This window comes from Opisthorchis viverrini (genome assembly GCF_000715545.1).
Source record: "Opisthorchis viverrini unplaced genomic scaffold opera_v5_718, whole genome shotgun sequence".
Classification (NCBI taxonomy): domain Eukaryota; kingdom Metazoa; phylum Platyhelminthes; class Trematoda; order Opisthorchiida; family Opisthorchiidae; genus Opisthorchis; species Opisthorchis viverrini.
This window is the reverse complement of record NW_008752389.1, coordinates 31,794-47,684: the sequence shown is the minus strand read 5'-3', so window position 1 is coordinate 47,684 and position 15,891 is coordinate 31,794. Positions and strand designations below refer to the sequence as shown.

General features: G+C 44.1%; 1 protein-coding gene across 1 annotated transcript in view; it reads left to right on the top strand.

Moving 5' to 3' along the window:
- Nucleotides 1-15,891, top strand: part of T265_12025 (hypothetical protein) — a gene marked incomplete at both ends in the record, with an annotated part of 63,109 nt that overhangs the window by 22,980 nt on the left and 24,238 nt on the right. The window contains 7 exons of the mRNA XM_009178920.1: nt 1,503-1,619; nt 1,713-1,805; nt 3,451-3,625; nt 4,652-4,766; nt 7,252-7,542; nt 12,252-12,326; nt 14,535-14,640. Coding sequence (XP_009177184.1) covers nt 1,503-1,619; nt 1,713-1,805; nt 3,451-3,625; nt 4,652-4,766; nt 7,252-7,542; nt 12,252-12,326; nt 14,535-14,640 — 972 coding nt within the window. The remainder of the gene's footprint in view (nt 1-1,502; nt 1,620-1,712; nt 1,806-3,450; nt 3,626-4,651; nt 4,767-7,251; nt 7,543-12,251; nt 12,327-14,534; nt 14,641-15,891) is intronic.

Below are 15,891 nucleotides of genomic sequence, written 5' to 3'. Positions count from 1 at the left end.
CCTGGTTCAAGCTTTCAAATGGATATTTGTGGTGGTGTTCTCAGCTGATCAAATTCCGCATAGTAGATTTGAAATCAAAGGTCATACCACGCCACACAGTGTTATGTGCCAAGTGCCTAAAGGCCTGCTATCATGCAGATTTGTATACGCCGTTCCTACACTCCTAGGTTTTCATCACCTTATAAATAATATCTTAGTTCCCGAAATATTGTGAGACTATTCACTTCTACGTGTTATAGCCAGGCGGAGAGGCTTAATTAAACAATACTCCCTATTACCCGGATCACTTTCATAGCTGACTTGGCCGTGCGGCTATTTTATTGTTGGAGTAAACAAGTACCGGTGGCTTGTTCATGATGAATGCCAATCAGTGCATAATAGTTGACAGCGGCTCAGTTGACTTCTCCGTCCTGGAAGTTTTTGTTTCTGCGCCTGAGATTTTGATTCCTGCAGTAGAGGTTGAAATTATATGGATGAAGCATGGCACTTGTTTGTGACGTGACATATCTTGACGGTTCCCGTGCCGTATGACCCGTAATTTGAGCCATTGTCTTCCGCTGCCGCAATCTGTACTTCCGCAGCTGAACGCCTTTTGCGAAATCGTTTGATCCACATCTGATGGGGTGCCCTGTATTCTGGTATTCTGTTTATTCTTTGTCTACGACTGGCTTCTCTTTCTCATAACCAACGTTTTGTGAGCATTAAGTAGTAGTCCATCAATGCTATTGTAGGCTATTCGCTAATTTGCGCTGCGTGACATGGCGATCTTTATCGCTTGTAATCTTGTCGTCTTGCAAGAATTTATCGTTTGTTGGCTTTACTGGGAGTGCCTGAGCTTCATCCACTCCATCGCTTTGTCCACTTTCCACTCGCGTTTGCTAGTCACTGCAGTTCACTTCCATGGTTTTCCTATCCCCTCACTTTTTCCACTCAACTGGCTGATAAGTTCATATTGTTTTCTAATCCGATCGTAATCCGATCCACTTGTCACTTGATCTCTTGGATAATCTACGCCATTTTCTTTTCACATATAGCGTCCTACTGAACCTTATTTTGGATATTTCTACAAAATCCTAATAAGCTCTTCCATTGTCTCCGCGGTGCCTACTCTCCAAAACCGGTTGTCACCTTTCGTTCGTTTGATCTTGGTCCGCGTTTCAGATGTCTGCTTTGTTTGAAGTCATTTTTTCCAGCTGTGCTAAGGCTTTTGACCCTCAGCCTTCAAGACAGCACTCAGATGTACACGTAGCTGTTGTCTGTAGTTTACTCCGCTTTAAAAATAAAGCCGCCCTTGTTCGCCTTGCATCCTGTTAATAATTACATCTTTTGTCAAAATCAACCATGATTGTTCTTTTCCTCTTCAAGCTCTAGAATATTCAATCTAACATCGATACTTGACGTCATGCACTTCCCCATCTCACTTCGTTCCTCCTTTAATCCACCGGATGTGTGCTATTTCGAGTTTATAATTCAAGCATGCATTCTGATTTCTCTCCTCACAGACGACGACACACTCTCATTTGTCTCTTGTCGGAGTCACGTGACTGGACAGACTTCTTGTTACCTGTCTGCAACCGCGTCTGCTGTGGACGGGTTGAATACTTTGGATGGCGCCGAAGGTCAGTTCTCATTATTAATTTAAATGCTACAACTGACTACAGCAATTCCAACAAACACTGATCACCCAGTTTCCTGTTTCTCCGTTCATTCAGACTTGAACTTTCCCTTGGCCCATTACTCGACAAACAACTCGAATATGTCCGGAAATGAGGAGAAATTGGCGCTGGTTATGGTCGTCCATGGTGGTACGTTGTAGGAGTTGGAGTTTGTTTCGTTTATTGTCACCACTTGACACGACTTCCTGCGTCTTCCTTTCACCGCCGCTCAAATTGAGCTTTTCGCCCAAAACTCCCCAAATAATTAACAGCGTTAGTCGGTCCAGAAACGAATACGTTGCTGAATGTCGTTTTATGCCCGTCGTACCACAGTTAACAGTTTTTTGTATGTTCATTCCATGGTTCTTATGGTCTGGAATAGGGTAGTGTGCGTTCTCGGAGAGGTACGAAGTTTCACATTTGTGCATGTGTGCACCAGGTACGGATATCTCGGTAGCTTCTCATATTTCAGTCAACGAGTGCTCAGGAAACAACCTTTGAACGACAACGAAAGTTTTTTCCTATTCAATTTGGCACATGTGTCTAGAAGTCCAGACTCGTCTCCTATCCATGTTCAGAGCACTTGTTTCCAACCTGCGGATCACAGTACGTTTCGCGGAGTCACCGTGATCCGTTTAGTCTAAGGTAACTTTCATATAAATACGATCATCCTAATACTAGAAAAAAATTTAAGCTACTCAGGTCTATCATAAAAGTTTGGAGGCGAACCAAATATGAGTGTGATGGTCAATGTGTGAAGGAGATTGCTGCTCTAGTAGACATTTAGAATCAGGTTTACTAGGTGACAGTTGAAACTATGCGGTAATCTCGATGGGACTTAAGCTGAACACTTATTTCCGTCTGCTTACTTGTTAATGGATTTTCATCCTGCATTGTCACACAAAATATCACAATCTAATCTTGGAAAGCACGAGCTTTCGTCACTCGATGGGATGATAAAAACTGATGGGTTCCGTGGAATTCACTAAAATTATTTTCCAAGTTCAATCATGCAGATGTAACGATGCGACGTTCACACTTGCTGACTGTTCAGCAAGGGATTGTTGATCTCCTAACTTTGCTTGGCGTTGTCTGGTGAACACCCACTAAACGCATCCGAGTTACCAACATTTTGAACACATTGCGAATCTTACCAGGAACTAACCTACTAAAACATAATCATACTGGCATTCTTCAACTTGCTGAAATGAAAATTTTTGTTGCAAAACATTCTATCCTTCTCGAACATAAGACAATGGTCCAGTTTCGCAAATGTGGACTATGCTTCCCTTCTCAGTGTACACACATGTTTCACGTGTAGAAATGCTACTCTAAGATTCTTTGATCCAGCTATTCAGAGGAATTAGCGTGCTTCTTCCAGCAACCAGCTTCGAGTTTAATCTGCCCTGATGTAGCTAAGCAACATGGCCAGGAAGTGTTCGGCAATCGGGTTTGAAGTGACCGGTTGATGCGAATGATGGTCAGCTAAAAGTGCAAGTGGACATCACATAAGGTCTCCAGCGAACTAGTCAAACGAGGCTCAGTCGGATATTCATATCTTCGCACAAACGAATGGCCTCTTTTCATGGGCATACGAATGATAATTAATTTGCGTTTATCTTTCTGTAGCATAGCCGCGTATTTTAGCCGTGAACGAGCGTTTGGTCCTTCATAGTAGAGGATAACAACCATCGAGTCACGAACCAGCGGTAAGGGGTAGCTTGTATGCCCTTATTCATTGTCTTGTGGTGCTTACGGATTAGCCAGCCATTATATCTCCTTCCACTTGTTTCAGGTTGTCTTTTGGACACTGGAAATGACTTAGCAACCAAGCGTTCGGATGCGAACACATTCCGGCAAACATTGGAAACCATTATTGCCAACCATTACATAGTACTTCGAAACCGAATCGCCGTTTGTCTAGTCCCTTGTCCATCTGGATTAGCCGAAATATTTCAGACAATCGCTCGGTAAGACTTCCGCGTCTCCTATTCATAGCGCGTGAATGTCATCTGCCCAATTTGTCATATTAAAGTTTCGTCTCCCTCTGCGTTTGAGATCAAAGCTCCCTATTTTGTACCGCCCGGTGGAGGCTTGTTATTTTTCTCTTAGAAGGATAGCGGGTGGTCAACACTTACCCAGACATCTTTTTATTCATACCACCTTTCATTTACATGGTTTTCCGAGTCCCCTTCTCATATTAAAACAATTTACATTAAAGCCTTTTAGATCTGTTGATGATATCCACGTCTGATTCATTTAGCAAGTCACGCAAGAGTTACCCGCTAGCCCGCTGACATTCTTCGGTTGTTATTCCCTTAGGTAGATACCTTATTACAAGGTATACAGCTCAATGTCGATGATGATTATACAGCTCAAACTTTCGAGTGTGGTGTTGGTTAGCTCAGTCAGTAGAACACTCGTCTGGTAGACCGTGAGCCGTAGTTCTCACCCTCTTCCCTGCGGGTTTGGGAGCATTTTCGCTAGTGCTACCTATCTCTGGCCTTCAATGAAGACGCTGTTCGACGATTAGGAAATCCTTAATCACTGAACTTTTTTCCTCGGTTGATCCATTGACCCTCCAATAGATCCATGCCTCATCTTCAATACGACTAGATGAGTGTGTTACGTTAACGAACTTCTCATCTCAAGTCTAATGTTAACCCATGGTATAAGGCCCGACGAGGAAAGCGTGGTCGGATTCATCCGATCTAGAAGTGTCCCAGTCCTCGTACATCTGTTGGATTCCACGGTAGCCGTTCAACAAATCGAACGTCAAATCTGTGTGGTTTGGTGTGTTTCAATCACGGTCCGCAGTCCGTCCTGGATATACAAATAAACCTTTTTGCTTACCGATCGACTCTTTTGTTTGTAATTGGTGAATAAGTTAGGCCAGGTTTCTTTATGACAGTTCTTTTCTGCCATCCATAAAGCGTCTTATTCTCCTTCTGGTGGGTATTTTCGTGTTCACTGCTGTCTTTTCTCATATTGTTCAGACTAAAGACTTTCCCGATGGACCCAAAAATACCAATAGAAGTCCAGTTGGCGCATGACGTAATGCCCTTGGGCAGCGTCCCTCTTTTTCTCACAAATTCTCCCAACTACTCTCAAGTAAGTTTACAGAAACATCGACTGCATACAATGTCTTTCTGAATGTATGTGGGGCTATGACGATGTTTTCCCTGCTGTTTCATGGGCGACGCTGCGCGACTAAATCCTGAAATTGTGGCTAAGGCTTTTGGGTGAAGTAACTTACACCTGCACAGAAAATGGCTTTCTGCAAACCTCGGACACCTATGGAAACGATGTGGTAGCAGTGCGATCCATACTATCTTATGCATCCGAAAAGTCATCTTTGCGCCCAGGTGGCATAAAAATACTCCTACCCATTTGGAACTCCTATCAAACAGTCCCAATGTTTAACCATCAGTGTCTTCGAAGCATTACCCGAGCCTGATGGGAATATGGGATCATCGCTAATGGGGTGTATGCCAGGTGGCTTTCAGAGAAGGCAGCCTACCCTCGCTAGCTGAACTCGCACAACCCTATAACTACTGTGGTTAGCCCGTGTATTCCACACTACTTGCACTTTTCTCTTAGCTTTGTACAATATGGAAACAGCACAGAAGCAATTAGTCAGTTACTCGGCTGATTTCTCAAACCCACTTGCATCTTCCTGGGACAGCTCAGCACTAGTCAGTAATATCTATAGACGAATCCACTGAGACGTTCGTCGCGTAGCTGTCCCGACCTCATATTGCTAGAAACTATTTTAACTCAGCAACATTGAGCTGGCTCTGATGAGCTCGCCTCCAAGTCATTCCTATCTCATCTGTATCATCTCCATCGTCGGTGAACTAAACTGTGGTCGCTGGAATCAATCTACCTCTGATACACAGTTCACAGCTGATTAATCTGACACCACAGTGGTTCCATCGCCTCGATAACCGTTGGCTCCTCTTCGTATGTTTTCTCTTCAGGTGCTTATCAGTAGCCTATAGCACATGACCGAAGTTGCCACAGTTAGTTTGGTTTGATTTTACTTTCGGCAAGCTTTTGGGGTTCTGGGTTTGCGTAAGTCAGCTCTTGTGAAAGGTCATTGTAGTGCCGGGCAAAGTAGTAACCTCTCCCCATGGTCGACAGCGTAGTGTAGCGAATCAGCATTTTGTAACTGATACATCTATGAGGACAGTTGAAGTTGCAGTCCCCGGATGGAAACGTGTATAGATTGCTCAGGTAATTCATGTTACATGTTCTGGTATCCCCTGACTCCTCGAGTAACGACTAATCGGAGGATTACCACATGTATTGTGACGCGTTGTCCATTTTGAGCAGCTTGCTCACATCTCGTAGACTACTGGCACCATTGTGCAATTTAACCAACATATGTCTTGTCCTGTCCACGTGTACATTGATCACACTGTTAATCGGTTAGATGCCAGACCTCGCTTCTCTGGTTTTGGAGGTTCCTCAGTCTAACTTAGTCTAACAGTCTAACTCTCGACGTTGTTGCATATCGTAAGCCGCCTGATTCTCCCCGTTTCACTAGAAATCACCTTGTGTGAAGTAAAGTAAGTAACCGTGAGGATCCGCTTCGTCTCAGCACAAAGTCTCTTACGCACACCGGCTCTTATTGGCTGCTGTTGATCGCGTTCATGTTCACACTTGCCACGCTTTCTTTTGGATGGAAACTCGCACTTGTAAAAATTTTGTTTTTTATTCGTAGCCTCGATGTAGAGTGGACAAACAAAATATACTAATTTTCTGCAGGATCCCCCCCAAGAAGACGCTTCTTATCCCTACCTTGCAACAGGAGACCTCAGTGACGCTGGTCTTTGCTGTTGATACGCACCCGTTTACCACCACATTGGACGCCTGAGCTTACTAGCATTGTTTCCATATTAAGTATCACGGACTTATGTAGTGCTCTTGCTCTAGCTACGTACGCGATGTTGTTCTTGTTTGATGGATTTTCATTCACATTTTGACCTGATACTGCAATTTAGCTTGAAATGCGTCTTCACAAATCTCATGAACTTAAACAAGAGTCTGACGAAAATTCGCCATGTTGTGTTAAAGAAGCAAACATAGTTTAGAACGGCACGTGAACTGGGGGGTTTGACTTTCATTTAGTTGGAAACCCAAAATAATCTCCATATATGGAATTTTCAGTCACACATTTGTTCAACTGGGTGTTCAAGATTCATAGAAGTCTCACGACTTCTCCAATCCGATGAGCATCAAAAAGTGCCAAACCGGTATTGAAGGATTTTTCATCAATCGTACGAGTACTGCGTCCTATAAAGCGTCAGAATTGCGTGCCTTCCACCCTTTTTGTTGTGTTTTTGGTTGGGGCGAAGTCGTTGGTTAGAGGAGGTACTGCATGTTAGCATGTCTCTTCACACTGGAATCAGTTCCTGTCTCTTCGGCTAGTTGGCACAAAAATTGCTCGACAACCACCCATTACATCAATCCTCTCGCAGCTATACACAAAGAAAGTGCTTTTATTGGTTCTTCATTGACTTCAAAAATTCTCGACTGGTAAGTAAGCTACGGTGCCACCCACACTGTCTCCCGTTTCTCTTTCTGTCAACAGCTGTTGCACGAACTAGCTTGTCGTCTGAACACGCACTATGCAGAGTTCTTACGTTCTCCGGAAGGTGTCGGCTTTAATGGTTGCGTGTACCTCGTGGCAGACAGTGTTGGCGGTGTGCTGACACATGATCTACTGAACGTGGTCGCTTGTCGCTCGAGTGGTATTCCCAGTTTTGTCGATGGGGATGGCGTAAGCTTGACGGATGTGGGAGCTCGTCGATGGCGTGAGCCGTTTCCTGTAGTCTCGAACGGTCGCGAAGGTGACAATAACAGTTTGGAAACAATTTCTGTTGTAAGTGCTCGATACTAACCTGTAATATTTGTATTTGTGACTGAGTCATCTTTTCCGTCAGTGGGTTGACGAATTCTGATAATTCATTAGCTAGTGGCTCATTTATCACAGGGTTCATCGACAACGTTCTCCGAACATGTTCCGTTTTCTTATTTGTCTGAGGATCCACTGTTTAGTGGACGACTAGTCAAATGTACAATAAACAAGCTGGTTTTTATAGTGAGTGACTTGTCAGTGACGTAAATACATCTGCTTCTTCTTGCACAGTTTTTTTACTAGTAGCATTTTTACCCGGTAAACGCGTATAGTCAGGATTCCTCCGGGAATCGACTTGAGACTATTGAGCATTAAATGTAATGTAATGTGGTGTCTGGATCGCTTTGGGGATATTTCTAACATCACTTTAGTTAACCCTCTGCTCATGTACCTATGTCCATCGTCCAACCCGTTTGAATCAGGCTGACGTCTGTTATTCTGACTTCACTCTCTGTAAATGATGTGTTAAACTGTCTTCCTACCTTCGAATCCCCGGTAAGCTTTGATGAGCATCATTCATTAGTGGGAGTGAGCATCAGATCTGGTGGTTGTCGGTCTGTTTTCCGAGCTTGGCAAACGAGTCGACATCATCAACGCATGTTTGGGTGGGTAATTCCTCCTGTACACTTGATCAACCAACAGTGAACGCACCCGAGCTGCCATTATTCCGGTACATTTTCATCTGTTTGAGTTTTTGCACCTTTATTCGAAGACGTGCTCGGTGCGAGTCAAACCAAAGAGGCATAAGCCTCACATTTACCATAACCCGGTTGTCAATGCACGTGTTATCAAGAAGCGAACGACATTTGCCAGGTTACTTCGCCGATTGCGTTAAAAACGAATCGTGCCGAATTTGAAGGGCTGTGTGTAGGAGCCGCTTTAAATTACGGCTGTGAAACGTGTTCTCTCCAGCATGAAAACCTCCAACGCCTCCATATCCTAACAGGACCTGACTGGTTGTATCATGCACGCAACGAGATGTTGCATAGGTTTTCAATTGCCAGGGAAGCAGAATCGTTAGGACAGCAAATGGAACGTATCAGGCTAGAGTAGTTGTGACATTTTATGAGCACACTCAACCTCCGTCAGCCAAAACAACCTCAACATTCCAGCCCCAACCTATGGTGGCAAAAATCTCACGGGGAATAGCCCACAACATGACAACTGGGAATGAAAACGACTATAGTCGGATGAAACGCTGCGAGATCTTCGTAACCTTCTGGCTCACGTGGTTTTCCTTGCATGTCAACACTGTCATCAACCTGTGTTCGTCTATCGTCGTGCGGTGATCTTGTGTTGGCTACTCCTCTTCGTCAATGCTGGATCGATCCCGTTAATTATGTCTCACTCTAAGTCACCGCTCAAGTGCGTTTACTTCATTATTTCGTTCAAACATGTAGGCACTCTGTCCTTGATCCAGTTACCCGGGCTTTTTGCTTTAATTCACCTATCCTTTGTCTTTCCCCTACACTCAACCGTACCTCGTCGTTGTTGTATCACAGTCAGACACCATTGTCTACTGATGGTGTATTGCTATTACTGGTGGTTAGCCCCTCGCTTGCATTTCAGACTCGCTGATTACAACAACTAAGTGGTGCACAACCAAAAAAATGCTCGAATAGAGGCGTCAATGGAGTAGTATTTGGATGGAAAAATCAAACTGAACGCCGTTATCTGTAGTGTAAGGGCAATCTCAGGCTCCCAATAGTATCCATACTGTTCAGGATTTGAGTTTGGATTTACTCAGCTATATGGCTGGGTTTTGAACGGCTTGAAAGCTTTCAATTCATTAGCCGAATCCCCAGACTTTCACCGTTCAGAGTTGCAATCCAACTGCTGATTTTCCCCTACAAATCATGTGGTTCATGGCCCTTTGTTTTGAGTTGAACTCGCTCCTCGGGTTACCATTCCCTCGATCGTCTGGGGGATAGGAATGTCCTTTTTTCGTATAGAAAATACCGGAAAAATCCTGCGTAATGCACTTATTGCGGACTCTCTTGTTGATTCCCTGGGAGGGAGAATGGTGTGGTCTTACCAGATGCCCTTATTTTCACGAATTTGGTTTTGAAAGAGGATTCCACCAAACCCAGTTAACTCTCTCGTTTATGATGGTCCGCTTCAAATGAATGTCCTGCATCAGGCCCCCTCGAGATATCGCAATACACCGTCCAAACCGTACAAACTACCCATAAGGTTGCTGAATACTCTTCGGTAGCCTATGGTCTCGCATTTTTGGGGCTTATCAGCTAGCGGCTGTCTACCAGTTTCCATCAACCTTATGTTCTAATTTGACCGAAATTCGGCGGAATTCGCCAAATGCTCATTTGCATACGAATTCGGTTTTGACAGGTTACTCAGCTAAATACGGCTGAATCTCTCGTTTGTGATGGTCTTTTTCAAAATCAGATTCGTATGTAGATGAAAGTTTATTTGGCAAATTCCACTCAATTTGCGTTCAACTAGAACATCAGCTCTCAGTATCCCTAAAAGCAAGCGCAACACAAAAGAAAATGTAGATGGTATCGCACATCCATTAGCTGTTGCAAATATTGACACTACATGGCGGTGGTTTGAATTAACTACACAAAGCGATGATTCAGGTGATCGGTACGCCTTTTAACCGTAGTTCCTAAACGAGCCCATTTACATCTTACTTTTTAGTCTGTATTTGAATACAGCTGGCGAGTAGTACCGAACTAATTGCATCCCGTAAAAATGCCTGCTTCTGATACTACTCATAGAGTCAGTCGAGATTCTGAACTGCTCACGATCGGTTTCACATTTCTGTCTTGACAAGATGTACTAAGAGACTCCAATGTTTCAAACGTTGTAGATTGTGGGACTTCTGTACTTTTATTTGATCCTGGTACCATTTTGGGCTGAAATTTGAGGTAAACAGTATCTCGATGTAGGGAGCAGTTCTATGCTTTCCGAATGGCATAAGGAAGGAGTGCGGCATTTGAATCCATTACCTAGCTGGAGATTATTCACATCACGTTAGTACGAAGAAATTCGACCGATACTTGTTGATGACAGACGAAGTAGACGTTTCATACAGATTACCCCAGCATCCAGCATGTACCGTACAGCCCCCCCCCCACAATGCCAATATGTCCCGGCATCATAGGGGCTCTCATAACGGTGGCATTACTTTCATTTCAAATCAGCAACTCGGCTCTTGTGGTTTGGAGAAAGTCACTATCATCGTGACGGAAGATTACTAGTTTGTAGTCTCTTTGGGAATACTACACTAGTATTTAATGCAATGGGCTGCGTTATCCATCAATAGTATGACGGAATTTTCGACGTACACGCAGCTGAACGAGTTTTGGTTCCGTAGTGGATTACAGCCGCGATCTCAATTATTTCAAACCGTAAAGCTGGTCAGTTGAGGCATCGAGTGCAGGTGTAGGCCTTTGGAAGTGGTCTTTTATTTTTGTTGCCAGTTCCGTGGGGGTGGGTGTTTACTTCCAAAAGTCATTGGATTCAGTCAGGCTAGGCGTAAGTCTGTCTTTTTGGTCCCTGTATCTCAATGAACTGTCCCCCTGAGTATCCCCGGTTAGCAGTGGAAGTTGAACTGTTTTCTGGATATTCAATCTCAAGTGTTTTGATACGAAATCCGGGTGAGTCGTCCTAGCCTGGAGCCTCATCCACTGACCGTTGGCTGACATTCGTTGCTCTTCCTTCGTCAGCTACCGTCAGCTGTGCGTTTGTGGACTTTGAAACGGCTTGTTAATTGTACTTTTAAAGAGTGACATTTTGAATCATGACATAAATAGCTTGTGATGGGTTATGAGGCATGGCTTTAAACGGGTACGTACTAAGGTATGCCTCAGGCCGCCAAGATTATCCGTTTCTGTCTCTCTTTAGGATCGTCAGTATAACGCCTATCTGAACCTCGGCCAGATAAGTCAGTTGTAATAATTGGTGTTCCGCCTACAGCACCGACGAAAGTGCTTCTGTGGACAATTGCTTAACATCTCGTGTATTTTTATGCACCTTATCCTTAGATTCTAGGTTTGTGGACAGCGTTGGAGGATACACTGGTATCATGCTCGAGCCTATTGGATGATGCCGAGGTGATTTGTTCGCTTACTTAGTAATAAGTCAGCTCAAATGCCATCTCCCCTGTGTTAGACCTGCTTCAAACCATAGCGGGTCAGTCACCTGTCAAGAGCCGGACGATGGCAATTAAGATTTCTTGAAGACTACGGGTGGTACTATGCCCGGTTGCAACGACCATCAGTGTACGTAGGTCGCAGCAATTTTCTTAATTGCTTCGTCCTGGGTGGTGAATTCAGGGAGGGTGTGTTCCGACTATGTTGTAAATAGTGGTCGCAGTCGTTCACTCGTAATAGCCTTTCGGCGCCCAGCTGTCGTGCTACTCATAAGAAGTACGAGGGCTGAGACGCTATGAGGTCACCCAAGCCCAAACAAGAGTAGTTGAGATGCTGCAACAGGATTCAAATCATGGACCCCGCGGTCAATCACTTCGCTTCCTAATCACTGAGCTATCTTGGGCTCGATTACATAGTATCTATCCCTTAGTGATCTTAATTGGAATCTCTGACGATAGTATCCAGTAGATTATCCACAATATATTGGTCCACACTTTTTACATGCAAATTTGGAGATTCCTCACCGATACTTTGAAATTTCTTGTTTTGTTTCAGGGGTCATCGGCGGCGGACAAAAAGTGTTTAAACCCTACAGTACCGGCCAACGCCCCTCCCCTACTTGACTTTCATGTAAGCGGTAATTTCTTATTTCAAATCGTTAAATCGATCTAACGATGCTATCTGTGTTGTTGCTTCAACTGGACTCGTGGACTCAAGTTATAGTCGAGTTCTTCCTTGGCAGTCATTTAGACAATGGTTGTTTGGGGTCCCGAGTCCGGAGTTCTGTACATTGTTTTTATTTCTCCCCCGATCTCAATTTTTTGTGGTGCATTATGGGCTGGAAACAGTTGTTGTTAAACCAAGCCCTTGAGTGTTATGCGTTCGACCAAAAAACGTTGTCCTTAGTTCGTTTCGTTCCGTGTATAGCATGTGCTAGTGAAAGAAAAAAACTGGTGCGTGAGATGGGCTTGCAAGATACTGGGACGCAGCGGTCATCTCAGAGGGATTCAATCTGCCAGAGTACATAGTTCTGTAATTTTTCTAAGAAGCATAAGCTCAACCATTCCAGGGTAATTTCCCTTCTTGATCAGCTTATCATAACGTCAGCCCCAGTTGTTTTTTATTGACGGGGTAATACTATCTTGAAACTCACCCTGATTCGACCATCAGCGATGCATCCGATTTTTTCGAGTTAATCAAACTGATTGATTGAAATGGTAATTGGGGGTGAGGCGACCCTGAGCACGTTGAGACACAACACCTGGGAAGCGGCATTACTTTTGTCGTATTCATTACTCAGTTGCCGTGAATGGACTCAAATGAAGGACTCAAATGGTACGGAACCACTAGTGGACTGTCGACAAATTCTTAACCATCTTATCAGTATTATCGCGTATGAAGGTACATTGTTTATGTTTATCGGCTGGCGAATCACGTGGCAAATGACTTTTCACCACCTGATCAACACTGGGTGTTGATGACATGCAATGACATGCGATTTCTTCAGTGTTCCTGTTCCATGGAAATTGTGATTACTCGGTAGTTAACAATGCGCATTTTTAATCATCCTGTCTGTCCCTGGCGATGAGTGGCATTGTCCGGAGTCTTCTTAACTGTTCAATGGTTTTCCTCATTTCGCACGCTAAGATATCATCCTTAAACAATACTGCCTGAGAGAAATAGGTTTCTTTTGTACTTGTGTGATGTCTGTTGGAGTCCCGCCACAATATCATTGACTTGATGTCTATCAATCCCATCGGGTCTTGTGAAGTTGGGGGCCACCACCTAAAGCTAAAGAAATAAACCATTTTCACTCATGCACCGTTCTACCTCTCTTTCCCGGTGTCATGTGATCGATCTTGCTTTTGAGTCCTAATCTATACAACACAATTAGTGGATTGCTTTTCGGGAATGATTACACTCGGATTGATGCTATGTAACGAGTTCTCCCCCTTCCTCCCACAACCCTTTCATCAAGATGCGCCTCTGCTCACGATCACGGCTAATATTGATCCCTTGTCTGTCAATCTCTCCATTACCTTTCGGGTAATCTCTGTACTTCCTATTACCTGGTTTGGTGGCTTTCAATCCCAGCGTCGCTCTGGTAGAGTTTGCAATATATTTGGTATCCTATCAAACATGCATATTGAAAACCTGCATCATTGCTTTCGTCTTGCAGTGGATGTGTCTTCCATGTGATTCCCCTTATGCCTTCTGAATACCGTATATGTTCTTTTGATCTTTGCATATCTCTCCTGTAATATGCAACTGACACATGCATGTGCAAAATGCTCTAAAGCCAGGCCGGTCATACATCACTGAACTGATTGCAGCTGTCTAAAATCGTCTGTATAAACATCTACAGGAAAATGGGAAATCATTTCTGCAAGCTGTGATACATTTTGATGCACGCAACATGGAGGAAACATGAGAAGTGAAATCCTGTCAAAATATCATTTAAACCTGTACAGGACAAATTCGAATCACACCTTACGTTCAACAGCGGGTGCCTGTCTTGAGCTCAGTCAAAAAAATCCAGCTGGTATCACTGAACTCACGCGTGATAACGCATTGTGTGCTAGCCTTCACACCATTTTTCGGTTTTGGGCGGACTGGAATTTCTCAACCGCAAGAATCAATGACACTGTTCAGTGTGCAGTGCTCAGAATGCACCGCAAGCGCAGGTATCAGTTATCTATTCAAGCCTGTTTGAAAACAAATCGACGACACACAATAAACACTAGTAATTTACTCCTCCAAAAATGTATGCTGCTTAGAATAGCCCGTTTCAAATTTTTACCCTGCTTAGTATTCACTCTCATCCGTTCCATTCTGTAGGTTCAAACTTTCGTCATGCTCGGATCCCCGGTGGGTCTTCTACTGGCCTTCCGGCAACAGTCACTAAAGGATGGAACTAGAACTATGATAGAGGACGCACATTCAGGTAAGTCTGCTTCGTTTGCCGTCTGCCACGGTCCAGGTCCAAAACACACCTCTATCCGCATTCAACAGCAACAGGGCCCTTTATGCGGGAGCGTCTGTGGTGTGAGATGAAAATATCCTGATTAGTAAATTCATACGGCCTAACGGTTGCAGATTCACTGGATGATGACTAGTGATATTTTGTGGCCTTGATGGACACGGCAGAATCACACTGTCACGGGTATTCTTGCATCAAATTTGTACCCGTTGCGTAGTTATTCAGTTTCCCATATCACCGGTTGATGGGCATGGACTCCAAAGCATGACTATTCCTTATTTCTCATTCTACTTCAGTAATCCAACACAGCTGGAACCAGAATATTCGTGGTACGCGGTTTAAATTTGAACTACTTAATGCCGGAAATTTCATCAAAATCAGTGGTCTGCTTTCTTTAAACTCATGCTCCAGATTTCACCAACGAGAATAGTAAGCTGTGACAAAGACGACAAACCCTTTAGGTACATCATCAGAAAGCAGGATAATATATATGTGGCATGTCGCTTGCGCCTGCATGCACACTAAGCTAATGGTTAGTGCCAAACAGGTAGTAATTATCGCATGTCACTCATGTTGCGAACCACATTTACATGGTAGTCTACCGTTAGATGGACAGTCGTTATTCTGTTTATCCTTACAGGGGTCTTCTGTCACCATCCATCCCCTGGTGAGCAAGCCCGCTGAGCTTGTGTAGTGCAGCGCGAATTTCCATCGTTAGCTGTGCGCCACAACAACGTGTGTGTGCCTCTAAGTATGTCGGTGCTGTGTACCTGTCTGTCTAGTCTCAGATACCCGCATTCCTTACTTTTCAATGAATTTGACGACCTCTAGCATCCAACATTGGGTTCTCTGTGTTTTGTCTGTGCTTATTCAATGTCCCCTGTGCTTTGCTTCAGCTAACATGCTTAATCTTCTGCACTATCTATTGACTTGCTACTGTTGTTCTTTAGGTTAGACATTGTGACTTGTCTGATTGTTGCAGTGTACAAACACATACGTCCCTTACTGATTTGCCATTTGGTCGTCTGTCGGCGTGGCCAGCTAGGACTGTCGTAGTCACTGTTTACGATTGACGCGCACACTTCTAGTGTGAGATGGCCATGCAACACCACCTGGTAGCCGGTCCATCGTCAAAGGTAACTACCGAGTGAACGCGATCAGCTCGTTGTTGTTGAGTTGTCTGGTTACATTCCATGTCTTAGTAGCACCGAATTC